The sequence below is a fragment of the Amphiprion ocellaris genome, chromosome 10, assembly GCF_022539595.1.
Source record: "Amphiprion ocellaris isolate individual 3 ecotype Okinawa chromosome 10, ASM2253959v1, whole genome shotgun sequence".
Classification (NCBI taxonomy): Eukaryota; Metazoa; Chordata; class Actinopteri; family Pomacentridae; genus Amphiprion; species Amphiprion ocellaris.
This window is the reverse complement of record NC_072775.1, coordinates 6,323,953-6,344,123: the sequence shown is the minus strand read 5'-3', so window position 1 is coordinate 6,344,123 and position 20,171 is coordinate 6,323,953. Positions and strand designations below refer to the sequence as shown.

Genomic DNA, 20,171 nt, shown 5'->3' with positions numbered 1-20,171 from the left:
CGGGAACGGTTTGCGAGTAAATCCAGTTGCAGATGGTTGTGTTTTGGCCGTGGAGCTCAGACACAATTCTGTTGAGGACGACAGTGTTAATTACCAAATCTGATTTTTATGTCTGGGCTTTCCAAGTGATCCAATTTAGTATGGAGAGCAAGGGTCATAGCATCCTAACAATCTGCTTGACATCTAATGCTGGTCCAAAGTGATGGAGGTGATACTTTGATGTCATCCTCTCGAAACATTTGGCTATTACCGGGTTGAGTTCTGCCAGCTGCGCAATATTGATTGTTGATTTGAGGGGCGTCAAGACAACAGCATAGGTCAGGGAATGGTTGAAAAAGTTGTTGAAGACCTCTGCCAAGTGTTTGCTCATAGCACATGCCCTGGGACAGTGTCAGGATGCTTAGATGCTTTTCTTGCATTAATGGTGTTGTCCTCCGATTAATAACACTCTTGGACCCATTTATACCAGACTGTTGGAAATTAGCCATGGACAGAAGATGTGGTTCTAGACATTTGACACTGATTTGGAGATGAGTTAAAGAGAAACATATATCAAACACCCCATTTATGCAACAATCAATGAGTGTCAAAGCCAATTTTCCACGCTGCTCACAGAAACCACAAAGCACAGAAACTATTGCTGCATTTGTTTGTGTACGTCGTGTATTGCGCATCCCTCCTCCCTACATCTTTTCTGTGCATTTCTGAATTATGACATTCCTACAAATGTATCAGGCCACAGTGACTGAGAGACACATGCGTGATGTGCATCGAGATGCAACAAGTTTTTGCACAGGATAAAAATGAAAAATTAACATCTTTAATATAATGTCTTACCAGCTTTGCCACTTGTTTATGTAATTTCCAATCAGAAAAAAAAACATGTTGGTCAAATAAAAATGTATTAAAAATCAAATGTTTCCAAATTGTTACCTATACTTTCACACAAACAACCCTGGTGTTGTTGACTGACACATTCACACACCCGCAAATGTAGACAAACAGAACCACAAATTCTGCTTTGGCCAAAGAAAATGACCATATCAGTCTTTCTTTTCATTCTATTCAGTCAGTCTGTTTGGGGTCAAAAATTATACCAGGATAAAGATAAGCCCCACTGTGCGCTTTTCTGTAAATACCATTTTCTTTTTTGGATTCCGTCCTCCATGAAATTGCTTAGCTGCTTTTGAAGTCTTTAGCATTCAGGTATAGCCTCAGGTAAATGAGCAGTGGGCTCCATTCTGATGTGAAATAAGCTTTAGCCGGAGTATTAAGTTAAACCCTCTGTGTCCTGCTGAGGGAAACAGACTCCGATCTGCATGCTGCACCCATTCAAGTCAATGTGTATTTGCTGACCGGAGGTAATTGATATTTATAGGACACATAATGGTGTGAATTTAATTAGCAAAACAATAACTTTGTTATTCATGAGGAGAAGATGGCATCGTTTTCTGCTGTGGAGTAAAAAATGCGAGCATGTCAGGGACCTCACTGTCATTTCAAGAGGAAGAGGGAAGAGCAGAAAATGATCCTGGAGGAGAATTTTTCACTGTTACATTCTTTTCATTTCCATTGTTTGTTTCTATACATTGTCACATACTTGCTTTCAATGGCTAGCACTCATTCGTGTGAATACCAGAAAATGTTTGAATACATGACAGCGGATCAGATAGAAATATCTGATGCACAAGCTGCTGAGAGACTGAAGTGTTTTGTTATTTTGTTGGTTAGCGGCACGCAGCATCCTCCACCTCCCATCAATCTACTGACCCCCTTCCAGCTCTCTTTACCAAACTGCATCAAGTCACACAGACATACAGGCGAAGAGACAGGAAACCGAGATATTTCGATTTTTAAAATAAAACACTAAAAGCTTGGAGCGAATTTTCAACAGGATTTTCAGTACCAGTGGAGAACCTCAAAACCAAACAATTTAATTTACTTTAAAGCATCCAGAGACTGATGGAAGGAGAAAGCTGTATATAAAAGGGAAACAAAGGTATATATGAATGATAAAAAATTAATTTGGGGTGTGAAATCAGTGGGTTCTCTGCATGTTAATCAATATTTAGACTTAAACTATGGCTTAGCTTCTTATGATCAAATGTATCTAAATAGGAAAAATAATAATGAAAGAGGAAATAATGAAATGAATTTATCTGAAATGTTTCACTGTGCTAAAGTTCATGACCTAAAGTGACTGAAAATGGTTGATTTCACAACTTTAAAAATCCCAGGATGACAAACAGGAACAGGAATTAAAAGAAACAAGTCTGATTATGAGTGTTAAATATTTTCCCATATCTGTAAATTTTGCATCTTTTGAGGGGCTTTCATCTACAATAAATGCAAAAAAAATACAGTGAATGCATCTGAAAATGCTGAATTTTGTTTATCTGCTTGAATCTGTGGTCTAATATGGGATTTCGATTAAAGAACTTTGTTAAAAAAGCATTTTCCTGTAACTGAAAGTTTGAGCTTTCATCTATATCTCAGTTAACTTTGCAGCTTGTAGGTTCGACATCTTTAGAAATGGGTCATATTTCTGAATTATTATTTACTGTAGACGGTTGCAGTACAAATAATTCTACCATAGAAGAATAAAAACGAGCAAAAAATACATCAAAAACATCTTAAAGTGCAGCCTTTTTTGTTTAACTGCTTTAATTTGTTTTCATTTTTGTCTAATTTGACATTTGTATTACTGAAAATTGGATTTTTGCATCTTTTGAGATTCAAGTTCAACACATTTAGAAAGGGGACATATGTTTGTATCGTTATTAATAAGATATCGTAAAGGAATGAATAAAAACAAGCTAAAATACAGCTATTATTTGCTTGAATTTGTTTACGTTATGTGTCTAATTTGAGAATTGTATTGTTGTAAGGCACTTTCTAATGTTGCTTTGGAAAGATGCTATAAAAATAGTTATTAATATTAATAAGCTTACATTTGAAGATAATTTAAGTAATGTTATACAGTCATAACAGGTATGTTGCTAAGAATAATGTAGTAATAAACAGTGTAAATCATACAAACAAAGGTCTAAACCTCCTCCGTCCATTTAACAGGTAGCATTTCATTAATTTTAATAATAAAAATCCAGATTTTCACGCGGACAAACATTTTTATTTGTATATAAAATTGCTCAAGATCTTTTTTTTATTGGACATATATAGAAATCTAAAACGTGCAGTAAGAGTTTTGTGTTGTTTAGTAAGATGCTGTAAAATTGTGTTTGTGTTGTATTTTGCAGGGTGAGATCGGAACTCCTGCCTGAGATGCTGTGGTTTGACTGTGTGTGTGTGTGTGTGTGTGTGTGTGTGTGTGTGTGTGTGTGTGTGTGTGTGTGTGTGTGTGTGTGTGTGTGTGTGTGTGTGTGTGTGTGTGTGTGTGTGTGTGTGTGTGTGTGTGTGTGTGTGTGTGTGTGTGTGTGTGTGTGCTGCCTGCCTGCCTGCCTGCCTGCCGCTGCTGCTGCTCGGTGTCCGCTCACCGTCCGTCTCGTCAGTGTTGATCGGCTCGCCATGGCGGAAGGACGCAGAGAACAGCCGCCTCATCCTCTCCTCTCCTTACCACCGGCTAGCAAGCGACCCTGCCTTCGCCCCGCTCCCCGAGGTCCCGGTCCGGGGCCCGGCCACGGCAGCGGCTTGCCCAGCTCCCGGTACCGTTCCCCGGAGTCCCTCCTGGACTGCGCCGCGAAGGCAGTAGCGGAAAAGTGGGCCTTCGAGAGAGTGGAGGAGCGCTTCGAGCGGATCCCGGAGCCCGTCCAGCGCCGCATCGTCTACTGGTCTTTCCCCCGCAATGAAAAGGAGATATGCATGTACTCTTCGTTTCAGTGCCGAGTGGCCGGCGAGGATGGTCCGTCCGCGGCTACCGCTGGAGCTGGAGGTGCCGGGTCCGGAGCTGCCACCACCGGTGGTGGCGGAGGATCTACCGTCGGTACAGCGGCTACCGTGGGGGCAGCCGGAGCAGTGGGGACGGGAGACGGACTGCCGTTCCGCCGGGGTATCAGGCTGCTAGAGACCGGCTGTGTGGAAAACGTTTTACAAGTCGGTAAGTGGAATAATTTCTCTTTACAGCGAATCTTTTCTGGCTCTAACACCGAGGAATGTTGGCGAGTCTCCGCCGCCGCTGCTGGATCTTTACTGGGGATGATTGATGGAAGTTTTCCCTGGTATCGCGGAAAGTATGCAAAGGGTCTCCTTTCGGTGCATTTAAACCCACACTTGATTTTATCAGTTTTTATCACTTTAGTAGACTTAAAAGTGGACATTTATTGTCTATTTTGAGAGTTTTTATCGGCCTGTGAGAAAGGGGAAGCGGAGAAACGGCTGCTTGCTAGCTTTAGCCGACCAGCTGCTGTTTAAAAATTAAAGGGCTTCCTATTGTGGCTTTTCATTACTCCGTGGCTCTACCGCGGGCTACTGCGCCTTTTAAACCCAGCTTTGCCTTTACGGGAACTCGCTTTTTCCATCTCCCGAGCCGTGTCTGGGTAACTATCCGCACTTTTCTCGCTCCTCTCCGGGGCTCTGCGTCGACGGCTGGCCGGAGCCCGGCGGTGAGGCAGGGGGAGGCGGGGGAGGAGGAGGGCTGACAGACGCGGATACAAAAGGAGCCAACGTATAGCGTCGGGGCTTTATTTTTGTTTGCGGCGAATTCCCCCGTTGCACAAGCCGTTTTTTCTCAACTCCACATCGGTTGAGGGTGGCTTAGGCAAGGAACAAAGGCGGTTATTGGGTCTCTTACTATGATTAATCCAACGTTAATCCGAAAAAAATCCCCCACAGCTTTTTGTTTATTTGCTGCTGCCGCTGCTGCTGCTGGTGCTGGTCGGACCGGACAAAGAGCGCAGTCGCCACCAGCGTGGAAAATACACGTTGTGGGAGTATTTGTGTTGCTTCCAAAATTATAGTTAACCCATTAGTGGCCGCGTAAAAAAACATAAACACCTGAAATTTCCCATTCACTTGTGCGTTTGCCCGCAGCCTCTCAGCAACACAAAAGGTTTCCAGTTGAAATGATCGATACGCGTCTCGCATTTCCAGCGCTGCAGAGAGAGGCTGTTTCCAAACAAAGGGCCATTCCGCAAAGCTCCATCCCCACTCTCAGCCTCTCTCCCCCCGGCTCTGCACGGCCACAAAACCAGCCCAGACACTAGGGAAATTGATGGGATGAAAGCGATGCATAGTCAAAAACAGCATTTTTATGGTTACCGTGAGACTTTTTTTTTCTCAGGCCATATGGTGTGAGAGCTACTGGAGCTTGTCTGGGGTTTCATGTTGCTCCAAGGTATCAGGGGGGGAAAGCTGCAAACTGTGGCTGCTGCTTTGCTCAGAGACTGCTGCTTGTAATTGCATTTCACAAATGCTCATTGATTCCACTCCCATAACTGACATTTATGAATATGAAATTTGCTCTCAGTGAGATGTGGCTTTGATAAGTTTTGCATGTCTTTTCTGAGAGTCAGTAAAAGTTGTGAAAGTCTGATTTTGACTGCCCCCGGGCTTCAAATTGTGCAAGGACTGTTTGAAAGTCATAATCAGAGTTAAAGGTGCCCGAGCAAGTTCTTGGTAATGACCTACTTTGACACTTTCTTTCATTGCAGGCACTCAGGTAGGCTGTAGTTGTTGGCACATAATGCCGAATGTGTGTTCTGTGATTCGAGAAGCTGCATCTCACTGGGTGCAAACTTCAGTTGAAAGATAAATGGAAATAAACAAAACAAAGCATACACCCATGAGCAAACACTTCCAGTCCTACCTGCCTCACTGGTGATACCTTTCCAATCTCCCTCAAGGTCAATCCTCGCAGGCAGCCGCATGGTTTTGTCTTTCTGTCAACAAAACACTAGATGGGCTAAATAGCTGTGTGACATCAAGATAAGACTTGGCCTGCTCTTCGCTTTGTGAACCATGGGAACCAGTTGCTGTGGAAGGTTTGCTGAGTGACTTAACAGGAGAACAATTGTTTGGGGGTTTTTTTTGTTTTTTTCGCGGCTGGATTTCGATAGGTTGGGCAACCGAGCACGCTCATGTACAATGCACTCATTTAAGATAGTGTTACGCAGCTGTAAATGACCGTCTTAAGGCTGCTTTCACCTGACGTTGCATAATATGATTTAAAATCGTGGCGGTACTGGTTTTTTGGAGAGCAAGGTGGACATGTCTCCTGTACTCTGTTACAGGAACTTGCAGGGGAATGAGACCAGGCTGCGTGCTGACACACGCATGTTGATGATGCACGGTTTGAAATATGGTATCTCGGGGAATTGCAGTCTGGAAGACTTGTGTTCAACTTTTGAACCACATGGTTTGCATATAAATGGTTCAGAGGGGGCTTCAAGCTACATTTATACATCAAAACAAAGCACATCTGTGGGTTATTTACATCTTTATTTGGTCTTCAAAGTCAAGACGGAGTCATCTGTCTGCATCAGCATCGAGCTGAGGCGGGTGATGCTACGCGTTTGACTTTTACCAATTCCCGCAAATCCATCACTCGTACAAGAACTCCTTTTGCATTTGTTTCAGCGGAAAGCCAGAAAATACAGATGTGATGAGCCCACAAGCTAGGCTTTCATGAGAGGTAATATTTTTTTTTAGTTTTTCCTCACAGCTATCACAAGCACAGCAGGAGCTCATGTTCCAATAAACTCATGCTCATCTTTTGACTTGTTTTTGTCCTGAGTTGCTCAGAGTCTGTGTGCCTAGAGCAAGATTTGGAGTCGCTCTTGTTTTATCAGGTAATTTTTACTGGGATCTGGTGCTGTGGAATCTAAACTGGACGCAGCGTTTCACTGCCGGCTCGCCTCTAGCTGCTGCTCTTTGTTGCCTTCAAAGTTTGCACAGTCTAACCACCCCCTCAAGCCAGCTGAGTAATACTACAATAAAAGAAAGAGTCATTTTGGTCTAAACCCATCATCTCTGTCATTAAAAGCGTCTCTGTGTGCATCGACAATTAAGAAATGAGTTGACTGGTGTGTCCCTTAGGTGCCCCTTACCCTTTGTGCATCACCAGTAAAGGCCTTTGTACGTCAGCCTCTTTTAACGGCAATGCCGACGGATTGAAGCAATGTGAGCTCATCAAGAACTCATCGTCCATGTGTTCATAATAATCTATTCCTCGCTCCGAGTCATAATTAGAATAATCAAAGCAAAGCATGCTTGTTTTTGTAACCCCCTCCTTCGCCTTATACCCTGCACACACACACATGTTCGCCCAGAAGCCCCCTTTGCCAGAGAGCCTTTATGAAGTCCTCAGAGAGCGGGAGGAAGGGATATAAGTGGAGGGAGGGAACGGGGGGTTTCTGTAGCTTTGAGTCAAGCTTTGGGATTATTGGGTCATGCTTTGTTACCCAGCTGTAGAAAAACCCCTTGTTCACAGAAAGAAGGAGGGGGGGCTGCATATGTGTGTGCATGTCACTGTCTCTGCGATGTTACATAAAGCTGTAATAGGTCGCTGATGCCTTTTCAAGCGACGGTGACTCTGACAAAGACAGGCAGGAAATTTGAACAGGATTAAAGGGTATGGGGCAGTAAGGACATGGTTTGCAATCCTGAAACTCCTTAAAAAGTCTTTAAAATGATGCTTAAGTTTTGAGCATTGTCAAATATTTCTGTTTAGGGAGTATCGAGCACTGGAAACGTTTGCTTTCTTTGTCATATTTTTGATTTAAAGTGACATTTTTGTACTTGGATCAAGTAATATCAGTGAATTCCCAGCACTGTCTGCAAGCTGCATACATGATTTTCCTTGTAAATAACTACAAAACAAGAGCCAAAACGAAAGGTCCAACTAAATCATTTGATTCATGTCCAATAGGGATGGAACAAAATATAGTTTCAATATCGAATAATCTGTCAATTCTACTGTACAAAAGATAGTATTGTGATGAACTCCGCCATGAAATATGGAAAAGAGCATCGGTTTGGATCGGTTTCTGTGTTGCCCATCACTTACAAATGTTTCACTTCTGCTATTCCTATGGAGATCCTTGTTATCGCTGTATTTACTCAGTGTTGGTTCAGTTTTTCACACTGTGTGTGTGGAGGATGGTTGGTCTTGCCAGTATTTCCTCAGATGTAATTTCCTGGCAGAATGGCCACGGGGTTCCTTGTTGTGGAAAAGCTTGCGAGCCTCTGGTGTAAATCCGCTCTTTGGTTTCTCAAGAGCACGTTGCGATAAAAGACAGAAGGAGGCGGTGAGCTCATCCTCGCTTGCCTCATCTCCCACCTTTTTTCCTGACTTGAGTCTCAGGACTAAGTCCACTGACACCGCTCACTTTTCATCTTTCCTTTCACATCTCTATCACCATCCTGTCTTTCAGTTTCACTTTTCCTTTTTTTGGGTCTCTTTTCTTCTTTTCCCTCCATCATCAACCTACACTGAGCTCCATGTGTTTTCTATCTGCCTCTTTTATGCCCTTCACACACTCTTCCTCCCCCTCTCTGTTTCTGTAACTTACATCAGTAAAAGATGACTCGCACTTTAATCATATTCTGTCTGTAAGCTCCCTCATGGTAAAGGGCTGTTAGTTGGGCCAAAACGAGATCTTAAAGTTTTTTTTCTTTACTTTCTGGCTCCCACTGCGTGCTCATGTGCGAGGCTGCTGCCGGTTGAGGAAGTGTTGGTGGTTTCTGACAGTAGAACTGGGGGGAAGCTGGAAAAAAGGCAGTCATGAGTGAGAAAGATGTCTGGCGGTTGAGGACGCCGCTCTGGGTGTGCGACTCAGCGGTGTTTTCCACACTGTCGGGATGTTGGTTCACGTTCTTCCTGGTAACCTTGAGTAACTTCCCAGAGGTCAAACCCCGGTATGAGTTGGCGGGTGGCTCGCACTTGTATTGTGTTACGGAGCTTTAAGACACAATGCAACATGCCCTGTGCACACTGCTCACTTGAACACTGCTCCTACTGACCTCTACATACTTATTACAAGCTGCCTGGCTGTTAATTTGTGCCTGACATGCCTACTTTGATTGAAACCTACTTCTAAAACAGAGCTTTTGTCCGGAGGGTTCATTAGAAACATGTCTTAATTCAGGGAATTCAGACATACAAAGGGGGTCCTTGGTTTATGACATCATCAACCTATGGCGTTACGTCGTAAGGTCGAAAATGTTTACGTGGAACTAGTTGACGAGCGGAGATGACGAATACATCGTGACGCAGCGCTATAAGACGGTTTAATTTACATTCGCCGGTTATACTCCACCTTGAATTGTGCTATATTCGCTAACTTTTTGCCCTTCATTATGGCTCCCAAGCATAAGTCCAACTCTTCTGCTTCGAAGAAAAGGAAAGCCATCTCAATAAAAGTGAAATTAGATATAATAAAATGCTCCGAACAGGGCGAAACACCGGCAAACATCAGTCAAGTTGTAAAAACAGTGCACAATATTGTAGCAATGAATGAGTGAGACTTTTATCTCATTCTCTGGTCATTGAACCTTCACACAGGCTACTGTGGGCTGTAGCCAATGCCAGAATAACTACCAAAAACGCTATAACTTAGCTCCAGAATTAGTCACCGTTCCCAGCTCTCTCACTCCACACACACACACTACTGACTCTCAACCAATCAGAGGTGAGCTAACTAAACATGTCATGTTCACTGACATTAGATAAATCTGAACAATAAACATTGAAACTTCAACATCAACAACGTCAGTCTGTTACAATATTCCGTTATCTTCTTGTAAAATGACTCATACATGCATGAAAGTCATTCGTATTCACATTTCCGAAGAACTGATCATCACTTGATGCACGTAACGGCTTTGTTTACATTTTCGTCAGAGCTCCGACTTATGGCAAAAATCGACTTACATAGATCACTAGGAATGGATTGCCGATGTAAGTCAAGGACCCCCCGTGCATCAGTTTATTCTTTTTCTTCTTTTTCTCAACCAAATGGGTATTTGTCACAGTGCACAGCAGTTAAAGTTCAGCTAATTGAAATTAACAAGTGCGCTACGCTTTTGCGTTGCTCAATGCACTGAGAAACCATTGTGGCACAGTGCAGGCCATTGGAAATAACTTTGAGTGCAGTTGTGTTCGCTTTGAAAGCCCCTTAAGAGATCTGGCAAAGTTTTATGTTTGGTTCATTGTCACAGTAAAGACAAAAACAAAATCTTTGTTGTTCCAATTCTGTTTGCATTCATACTCATAGTACTGTCTATACATTAGAGCTGCAACTAATAACTGTTACCATAATTATTGTTGGTAAAATTACAGTAAATGGTAAAAAAAATATTGATTGACAAATGTCTCTTTTTGTCCGCAACCTAAAGATACTAAGTTCATTATCATAAACTAGTCAAGAAACCAGAAAATATTTATGTTTAAGAAACATTTTTCTGAAAAAATTATTAAAGCTGCTCATTCAACTATCAAATAGTGGCTGTTGACAACAATTGCTGAAGCTCTGTTATTCTTTTTTGGTGTTACTTACTCTTGATGTTAGCAATTTGTGGTGCATCCTTATTCAGTTTGGCTTTTCTCATTGTTCAGATTTTGCTTTAAAGCTGCTCTCGATATTTTCTTTATCAACACTCGATAAATTTCTATTTACAATATGAAAAGTGACAGACGCACAAAGAATTATTAGCTGCAGTTCTCAAAAAAATCTATCGAACGCAGCTTTTCTGTGTTCTTTTCTTTCGTGTTTTAAGTATATTTTACTTTCTAATTTATGAACACCGGTATAACTTCATTCTTGAGTCTTAAGTGTGTTTAGAAAAGCAATTTATAAAAACCTGTTCTCATATAAAGAAGTACATTTCAAACTTGTAAGTGCTTTAACCTTCATTGCAGCAGTAATTGTGACTCAGTGCGTGAACATGAATTAAAAAAGCAGGTATACTTCTTCTTTAAGTGCATTTGTTTTTCTATATCTATTTATCAAATATATTCATGGCATTGTGAGCCCAAACTTTAGCCCCTTAGCACGCCTACTGCTATTCACACTCTCTCATGGTCTGTCTTCAGCCCTTCCCAAGTGCAGAAAACAGACAGACAATATTTAATCAGTGTAATTAATTCCACGCCCGCCACACTCGAACAGAGAAAATCGGTAAAACAAATCATCCCTACACTCTTATTAGCTCTTGGAGAGGCTCGTGAAGGATGAGGCCATTAGGACTCTCTGTTGTTGCACTCATCAAAGTGAGAGGTACCTGTGTGCATGTGTGGATGAGAGTGCACGAGTCCTGATTATATAAAATCATTAATCAGAAGGTTGTTGTTCGAGGGCTTCCTGCACCATCTGTACATCACGTTTGAGACACAAAACAGCGCTTATCCATACTTTCTTTTGTCTTGGCGTTGTTGCTAAGTGCTCTGCTCTTGTCCACTCAGACGGCGGGTCCGGTGCTATAATCTATTTCCCTGGAATTTTTTCTTCTTTTAACACCAAGTACTGATATGTTTTGAGTGCCAGGCTGTTCGTGCTGCTCACACATGATCTGTCATCATCAGCAAAACTAGCAATAGAAAATTACTGAAAGTTCAAAGTAAGCTTAATTTTTCTGGATGTTTTTTTATCCTGAAAACAAATTTGTACAAAAGATAAATACTTAAGATGGATATTTTACTACCTGCTGAATGACATGGCATGAACTCAGTGGCTTTGTTTTCATCGTCAGCAATCATTACAGTGTACATGCTCTCCTCCTCCTTATGGAAGCTGCAAATTTACAGCAAATTCACAGGAAAGCTGCTCTTTCCGTCAACAAAGGCAGTAAAAGCTCTTTGTCAAAACTTTGCAATCGCCATTGCACTTGTGTTGTACTTTTCTTCTACTTGCTTCCTCCTTATTGGTTTTAACAGCATTGGGTTTGCTTCTGATGTGCTTTTGACAGATATTGAAGTGCTTTTTGGCTCGCAGAAAGATTGACACCCCTTTTCACTGCACTTTTTCAACACTGGTCAATTTTTGTAACTTCACGAAACTCCGACAAGCACCCCCACTTCACACAGCAATTACCCAGGTGTGTTGAGGCGACACAGTAGAAAAGGTCTACTCTTCTTTCATGCCCCGTTTTTTCATGTGAACATGAACACCTACCAATTCCTCTAAGGAAACATTGTCACAAAGCGTGCATCGTTCCCAAGTGAACAGTTTCTGCCATCTTTCCTCACTTTGCGAGAAATCTTCGCTTTCATCACTTTTGCTGTTCCACATAGCTGATTGACACGTTGTAGAAACCAGTTAGTTTCACGCCTACTTGGACTATCTGTACTCACTTTTTCGGAGGCTTCTGCTCAGATTCTTGCAAACGAAGGTGCTTCCCAGCACAATAAATACAATCAGCATTGTGTTGCCGCCTCTGAATAGAAAGTAGTTCATTAAAGTCATGATAAACTATTCCTTTAAAGTCAAAAAACATCTAAAATGCAATAGTGTAACATCTCAACATGATTCATGCCTGTATACTTGAGTTTCTCTCGTTTTGCTCTCAGGTTTTCCCTTGATGTGCGTTCTCTGTTTAAAGCTGGCCTCAGGTGTTTCAGCCACATTTTTTGCTGTGATTTCCAGCTTTGCCATTTCCACTCCAGCCCTGTTTGCAGTAGCAAGCAAAAATGGCATTCTTTGCCGTTGGTATTGTTTGCTCAGCTCCGTCCCTCAGTAACAGCTCCTATTTTTTTTAAACAGTTGTGTAACAGTACAACTTGTGCGTATGAAGGTTGTGCCAGTGTGTGTGTATAAAATAAAACACAGTGCAAACACATTTTTACTACTCTTGTCCTGTTCTCATGCCTCCCTATCCTGTGTGTGTCTACCTTTAGTGCTTTTACCTTGGGTGGTGGGTGTGCAATTATCAGCCGAGATCAATGGTGGCCTTGTCCTTTTAGCTCTTGAAGCTGACAGCCTGCTGTATTCAGTTATTGCACTGTTCCACACCTGTCTTTTATTGGCTTTCTGTATGTGTACAAGTGTGTGTTTACCATGGTCGTTGTACACATTTGGCCCCTGTCCATGTCTCAGAGAGAGGCCGGACTTGAAAGGGAAGACTGAGGCTTGCAGACTGGACTATTATGTCCTCTTTTGGTTGTAATTGCCTAACAAATGTTGGGGAGAAAGGAGAGAAATGGACAGACATGCAGGGGAAGGGGGTCATTTGAAATGCAAAGTGGACCCAAATCAAACCCGGTCTTAGGATCAGGCTGTTACCTCCATGTGCACCAGAAATACAATATTACCTTCTACTACCTCTTAATGTAACATAATCCCATTACTCTTCCCACATGATATTAAGTGATGCATTTCCATAAAAATACAAACAATGCCTGTGGCATGGAACACTGCAGGAGGGGAAATCCAGGATGACCTAAGTGGGCGAGGGAAGCAGTGACAGGTAGCATTGTTTAAAAATGAAAAAGGTAAACCTCTTGGGCTTAGACCTATTTGTAGAGGATGTAATTCTTTATGTGGATTTTTTTTTCATTTTAGTTGGACACACAACAACCTGAGCCACATCAGTAGACACATGAAAGAAGTTTAGTCCTTGCAAAGAGAGTAATTTTGCCCCGGATTAAAACCTATCTTTATTGTATTGACCTCAAACCTTTTTTCCTTCCTCCTTATTAAACTTTGTTCGGGTTCAAAGCGGCATTATTCTGCTCATCTCTGCCCTGCTATTGATTACTTGATGGTTGGATAGAACTCAATCAAGCAGAACCCTCATTCAAGGCGCGAGGCTTCCCAGCTCTTTTTTTTTTTTTTTTTTTTTTTTTTAAATTGACTGCAGGAAATTTTTGTCGGAGCCATCAAAGCTGAAAGGGATAGTTTCGATTTTTTGACAGGAGGTGGTAGAACTGAGTCTGTTGGTCCTGGGAAGATAACTGAACACACTTTTCAGCTTTCAAGATGGAAACAAACTGTCATAACCAATTTAAATGACAACAGATTGAACCATTTGATCGATTTTATTGGGTTTACAGATCCTCGTGTAATCAAAGCAGCGATTAGCATCCCTTTTCTCCCTAAAACAACCATCTACATCTAACGTGATTGTCACATGGTATGTCGTCATCATGGCATCAGTAAATATGTCAAAACAGCAACATGATTTGAGAACAGTGGACAGCAATGTCAGGATTACAGGCCATCAGGGCGTTTGTATTAAGCCTGTTGAAAGATAGGCCTAGAAAACCGTTTGCTGCTGCGCATGTCATCCATCTCAATATCATCAGAAATTTCCCTCTTCTCGTTGATCTGATTTTGCCATTTCTGTGAGTGGTCCATAGGCCTGTTGTGTATAGACCTACTCCTGCATTTGCACCTAAAATGCTGTCAATCATTTCCACTGCAGCCTCCATAATTCAACTGGGAAAGAGGTTGAAAAAAACCCAACAATTAAAATACCCCACAATCACTGAGATGCAGATTTGCACAGGACTAGTATTATCATAGGACGTTGGTGTTTGGCGAAATATGACAGGTAATTTGCAGTGGAATTTTTACTTTACAAATGACAGACATGGCACATTCACACGGGATTAAGATCGCAGACACTTTCCTCAATTATTACAAATCACCATTGGTCCAGAGGTAATACTAATCCTGTGCGAATAGCGATTTAGATGTAACTACACTGTTGCATATGCCAGACCGAGCACACCAGCTCACCTACACCTTTGCTCAACCACTTCTCTACGCTATAAGCCATATGTGTTAGAACTGATTTTGAAGAAGAAGAATGGCATGGAAAGTCCCACTCTGCAAGTTGACGAGATTGATTTCTTTGGGTTTTTTTTTTTTTTTTTACACTTAAAACCCCAGAAGTCGGAATCCATTATTTTAATACTGTCATCAGTACACTGCAGTTTTAAGGTGATAATGCTCAGCCATGGAGTTGACTGTTTATTTTGCTCATGCAATGTCTTCCAGCACGTAAAAAACACCATATAGACATTATAAAAGGTTAAAAAAAAAAACTTTCTCTATGCAGCGACAGCCAGCAGGTGTTTAGCTGTACTAAATAAGGTCACCACCACTCCAAATTTTACAAATAAAATGCGTAAAGACTTAAAAGTGCTAGTAGCTATATTTTTTGAAAACTTCAGGAAAAGCCATCCCATCTGATTTCTTGTTTCCAGCCTTCATGCTAAACTAACTAACTGCTGGCTCTAGCTTAGTTTTCACCGACAGATGTGAGTGCTATCAGTGTTTGACAACGCAAAGAATTGTTGCTTTTACAGTTCTTGTCTCGTCTACAGGAGTCCGCTTGAAAGACTCCATTGCGTACGTAGTTAATAGGTCATATCTACATATTCAGCTCAGGCGAACTTGGGGAGGTGACAAAATATACGTCACGTGGACCCTTGTATATTCACTGATGCTGAAAGTATGTCGTCTAACTCAGCAAGAAATTTAATGAAAGCATTCCTTTTATAGTATAATCATTGTTAATTTCTTTCTACCTTTAATGCATTCTGTCTTATTCTCTTTGTATGATAAAAGAGCAGGTACAGAGACTGAACAGAACATTGAAAAGACCAGGGGTTTGTCAAGCCAATTAGATTATATTTGACCTTTTACATATTCAGCTGTGGCCCACTCATGGTTTGATCTGTGTGTCAGAGCACTCTACATGCTACAAATGTGCACAGCGTTATATATGGCAAAGGCTGGAAAGGAATCCCTTTTAAGTAGTGTGTTTATCTTTTTGGGCTCCACATCTGTAGCATTTTCAACGCAGCACTCCGCTCGCTTTCACTTCTAATGAAAATTCTTCTCCTTTCTGTTCCCATAAAGCTTCACTTTGTGCTAGCCAGTCCTGACAGTTTCTTGATCTCTATGCTAATGCCTTCCATCTTTCCTTTGAATGCAGTGAATTTGTTGCCGCATTGTGCTGCCCATCTCCACTTGGAACGGGCAGTCGTAGATCATAGATTTCAGGCACAGATAGTCATCGACCTTTTTTTTCCACTCTCCTTTTGAATACGCATGCGGTTGTGTATTGCCCCGAGTGCCTGTATCCTATGTGCTATTCCAATCTCAGCAGCACTCAAAGCCCTTCATAACAACAGCGCTATTACTGCCAGCAAAACACACGGGGGCCCATAGGAGCCTGTTGTGTGTGAGACAACCATTATAGTTGGATTAGAAACTATTTCCATACATTTGGCTGACTTTGATCACAGGAAATGGGAGTCAACAACCGTGCTGAATATCTTCTTTTCTTTTTACATGTGTGCTGCTTAGCGTCGTCATGGCCAGCAGATGTGCTCCTTCTCTCCATTGTCCTGCCATGTTCCCTTCAGATGAAAACATTTTTCTGCCTGCTGCATTTCACAAATATGTAATTCATCAGCGCTGACCTCTTCAAATAATTGGAGTTTTCGAATTGTGAAGGTTTGCCTGACTCTGGTTGTGTTGCACTTTTCATCGCTCTTTCTTCATCGTTGCTAAATGTGTGGATAAGGTTTTAAAGGAAGCACTTAGCACTACAACTACGAATAATTATATCACTTGGAGACCAAGTTGCCTATTATGGTGATTCAGACTGTCAGTGTGCATTAGCAAATGGGCCTGGGCCTCGTGTGCGGCTGAATTATTCGGAGTCATTTTCTGCGTGAATCTGAAATGTGACCAGCGCACCATTGTTTCACCACTCCGAAGGTCCAAAAAAGCCTCAGCCACTTTCATTTTCCTTTGTTTCTGTAGCTGTGTTCACATGCTAACTCTACAAGTATCTCAAATCTTACAAGGAAACGAAGAGTTCAGGTAATCTGTCATAATTGTATCAGAATGTACCAACTAATCTCCATCTGTTACAGTGGAAACTTGTGCATTAGGTCCAGTGTTAAGCATAACAGCAAAATTTGAAAAAACTTTCAAAGATCTGCGAATTTCCATATGTTGTTTTTTAAGTAGCGAACATTTAACTCACACGACTGATCAGCTGTTTTCCACTTCTTTCATTGTCTTGAAACATGTCCAACAGCTGCTGACATTAAAGAATATTAATTATCCCGTTTCAAGAACAACTCCTTAAGACTTTTCTTTATTAGGTGAAGCAACGTCATTTGGATCCATGTTTCGGATATAAGTATTTATTTATTTATTTAATTGTTTATTTAATAGGGACAATGCAATTAACATAGCTTCAATACAGTTCATGAATCCGATGTGTTGCATGTAGAGTTTTAACTACAGCTAATTCTCAACTCCTGTCCCTAGTTGGGCTTTTAAAACAACCAAAACATACAAGATCACAATCCTTTAAAAGTACAATATACAAAAAAACTAAACAAATACAACCATAACTTACAAAATTAAGTTAAAAATTATATTCATCACTGTCCTTTTAGCTCTGTTTTGGTCTCCACCAACTACTGAGAGAAGTATCTGACTCGTTAGCTGCTAAATGCTATAGTTTGCTAGCTAAAATGTCGACGAACCTGACAGTAAACAGAAGCAGATGGTTTTACAGGTTTTAAACTTAAAGTTGGTTTACTATTTGGAAATTCTTCTTGTGTCACATAAGCTAAATTAAATGACCTCTCTGGTTAGCTTAACTTATTTGGAAAATAAATATTTACCCAAACCATCCACTGTAAACCTTCTGATTGAGCTTTGATCTACTTTGCTTGTCGTAGGGATGTGTACAGTTAGGACTGCAGGTTTGGGTGCGTTCATGATAAAGATATTTAGATCTTTTAGTTGGCTTTTAGCTCGCTTACTAGCAGTCAAATCATATTATGCTAACATGTCTGGTCTTGTCTAAGCTTTTCATATCACACAGGTGAAATTAAGTCATCTGTATATGAGCGTATTTCACATCAGTCACCTCATTACAATGGAGGTGTGTATATATTAGTCGTATCTCTTCTGCCTTCCCCTCAGTGTGACTCACGGATCTGTTCTGTAAGAGGGCGTTGGGTCATATCGCTCTATTATTGGCCTCTTCTTCTGTAAACAAGCCAGGCTGCTAACTGGTAGAAGCGGACAGATGCATAATCATCAGGCTGAGGATCTGAAGATGCCTCCTCAGCACTTGTTAATTGAATGCGGCATTAAAATGAATCACCCCAGCTTACCTTTTTTCCCCTCTACATTGTTCTGCTGTGTTTTCCGCGATTTCCCTTCCTCATTCGGAGCCCGTCCGCTCGCCTCCCTCCTTACTTTCTCTCCCTGCCTGCTAATAACAGCACTCTGTGTGGGTTTCTTTAGTGGAAGGCCTGCTATGGCCCATTAGGCCGCCGTCTCACCGACAAATGAATGGCGAGATGACTACAGAGCGAGGAGGAGGAGGAAGAGGACAGGAGGCGAGGATGAAAAAGGGCCAGGGCAGAGATGGGATGGGTGAGAAAAGAGGGGAGAGAGATGATGGAGAAGAGGGTGTGAAGGAAGGAGGAATGAAGGGATGGGGGAAGAGAGGAGGTGTGATGCAAGGAAGAGGCGACAGGAGGGAGGAAGAGGAGAGCCGAAAGGCAAATGTAAGAAGTACATAACCAACCTGTCACCTCTGGCTTCTCCCTTCCCCCTCCTTCTCACACTCCACAGTCACAAAAAGCCAAAGGGGAGGGAGGGACCTCATTAGGCTCTCAGCAGTCCATCACACACAGGGAGGAGAGACTACAGCCCTGTGGAAGGGGGGATGGGGGATGCCCGGAGAAAAGAGGGGAGCAGAGGGAGAATGAAATTGAATTGATAGGAGCAGTCAAGTGCAGCAACACACACAGGGGACAGAAGGGACGAGCTCCCACCACACACACCGCCTCTCTCTCTCTATGCAACATGATTAATGTGGTCAACAACCGTGAGGATCAGTCTGGTCGAGACCTCTCACCCTCTTACATGCACACGCACACACACGCACACACACACACACACACACACACACTAAATGCCTTCTTCTGGCTCTTCTGTTCACCCACCCGCCTCACCCCAACCGGCCGTCTGCAGCCTCCTTGCACCCAAACAAAGATGGAGGACACAGACCAGACAGTGTTTTTGTTGAAGCACCCATTGCGTGCATGTTGTAAAAGGCTAAACTAGCCGGGCACCGCAGATGTTCACGTCTAAATTTTATCAAACAATTCTCAGACTCACTCGAGGAGAATCATGTGTTATTAATCACAGCATTATTTGTAAAGCAGATTAAAGCTTTATGGTAGAATTTTGTGCCATTTGTAGTTTTTTGCATGGCTTCAAAAGTGGACATGCAAGTTCTTATTCATGCTAGAATAGATACTAATTTCCCTTCATATCAAACACATACGAACACACAGGGTTGTTGTGGATGTTACTGAAAGTCTGACTGTGACTTTGCACTTTATAGCAGTGATTATTCTTCAGCTTTGCCGAGCAGAATGTAGAAATTCTTACTGTGTTTGGACGTCGTCAGTGTTCAGATCAAATCACCTCTAAAGTCCAGCAGTGACTACTTCAGGTACAAGTCGTTTAATGGTGAATTATAAGGGTGTGAATGTTTGAGAATCACCTTGTGCAATCACTTCTCATAACAACAGTTTTATTCAGTATAACGTGTTTTTAGGCACATTTTGAAGAATCACATTACATAAGGTTAATGGAAACTGCAAAATTGAAAAACTTTTGAACCAATTTTGAAAATCGCCTGAGGTGGTTGTTCAGTTTTCTGAAAAAGAGTTAATAGCCGTATTAAGAGATGGAAACACCATTTCCGGATATGTTCTGACATGCAAATATTTGACTGACATGCTGGACAGCAATAAAAATGGTCATTACCAGCTGACAAGAAAAAATAACCACAACTTTCCTTGTGGAAAGTCTTTTTCTTTGTGGTGTTTTAATGGATGTTAAATTATTTTGTTTCCATACAGCCATCTTCTGTCAACACCATGCAGCCTCCAAAGCAGATAATGGAAACAGGCCTCTTTTTAAAAAACTTCATTTGCAACATTTTAATAGTTTTCTTTAAATTTGTTTAAATTTGGTTAGATTCTTCACCATCACTGTCCATTTTAGTAAAGAAAGGGAACTTTACATAACTTACATTTGATCTAATTTGACTTGCAATGGTGTGAACAATAGTGAGGATGGGCAACATGACAGCCTTGAGCAGCTGTAAATACATTTCTGCAGATAACATAATGAACAAATGGATCTTGGGTTAAAAGAAAACCCTTTCTTGCTAATGTAGCTGTTTGAGACATTACCTTCGTAAGATGGTCTCAAGAC

The 20,171-nt window shown here is 41.7% G+C and overlaps 1 protein-coding gene across 1 annotated transcript in view; it reads left to right on the top strand.

Moving 5' to 3' along the window:
* The first annotated feature begins 3,449 nt into the window (after positions 1-3,449).
* Positions 3,450-20,171, top strand: part of zswim5 (zinc finger, SWIM-type containing 5) — a 77,880-nt gene continuing 61,158 nt past the window's right edge. Inside the window, exon 1 of the mRNA XM_023272862.3 lies at positions 3,450-4,054. Within this exon, the coding sequence (XP_023128630.1) occupies positions 3,526-4,054 (529 nt within the window). The 5' untranslated portion in view covers positions 3,450-3,525. The remainder of the gene's footprint in view (positions 4,055-20,171) is intronic.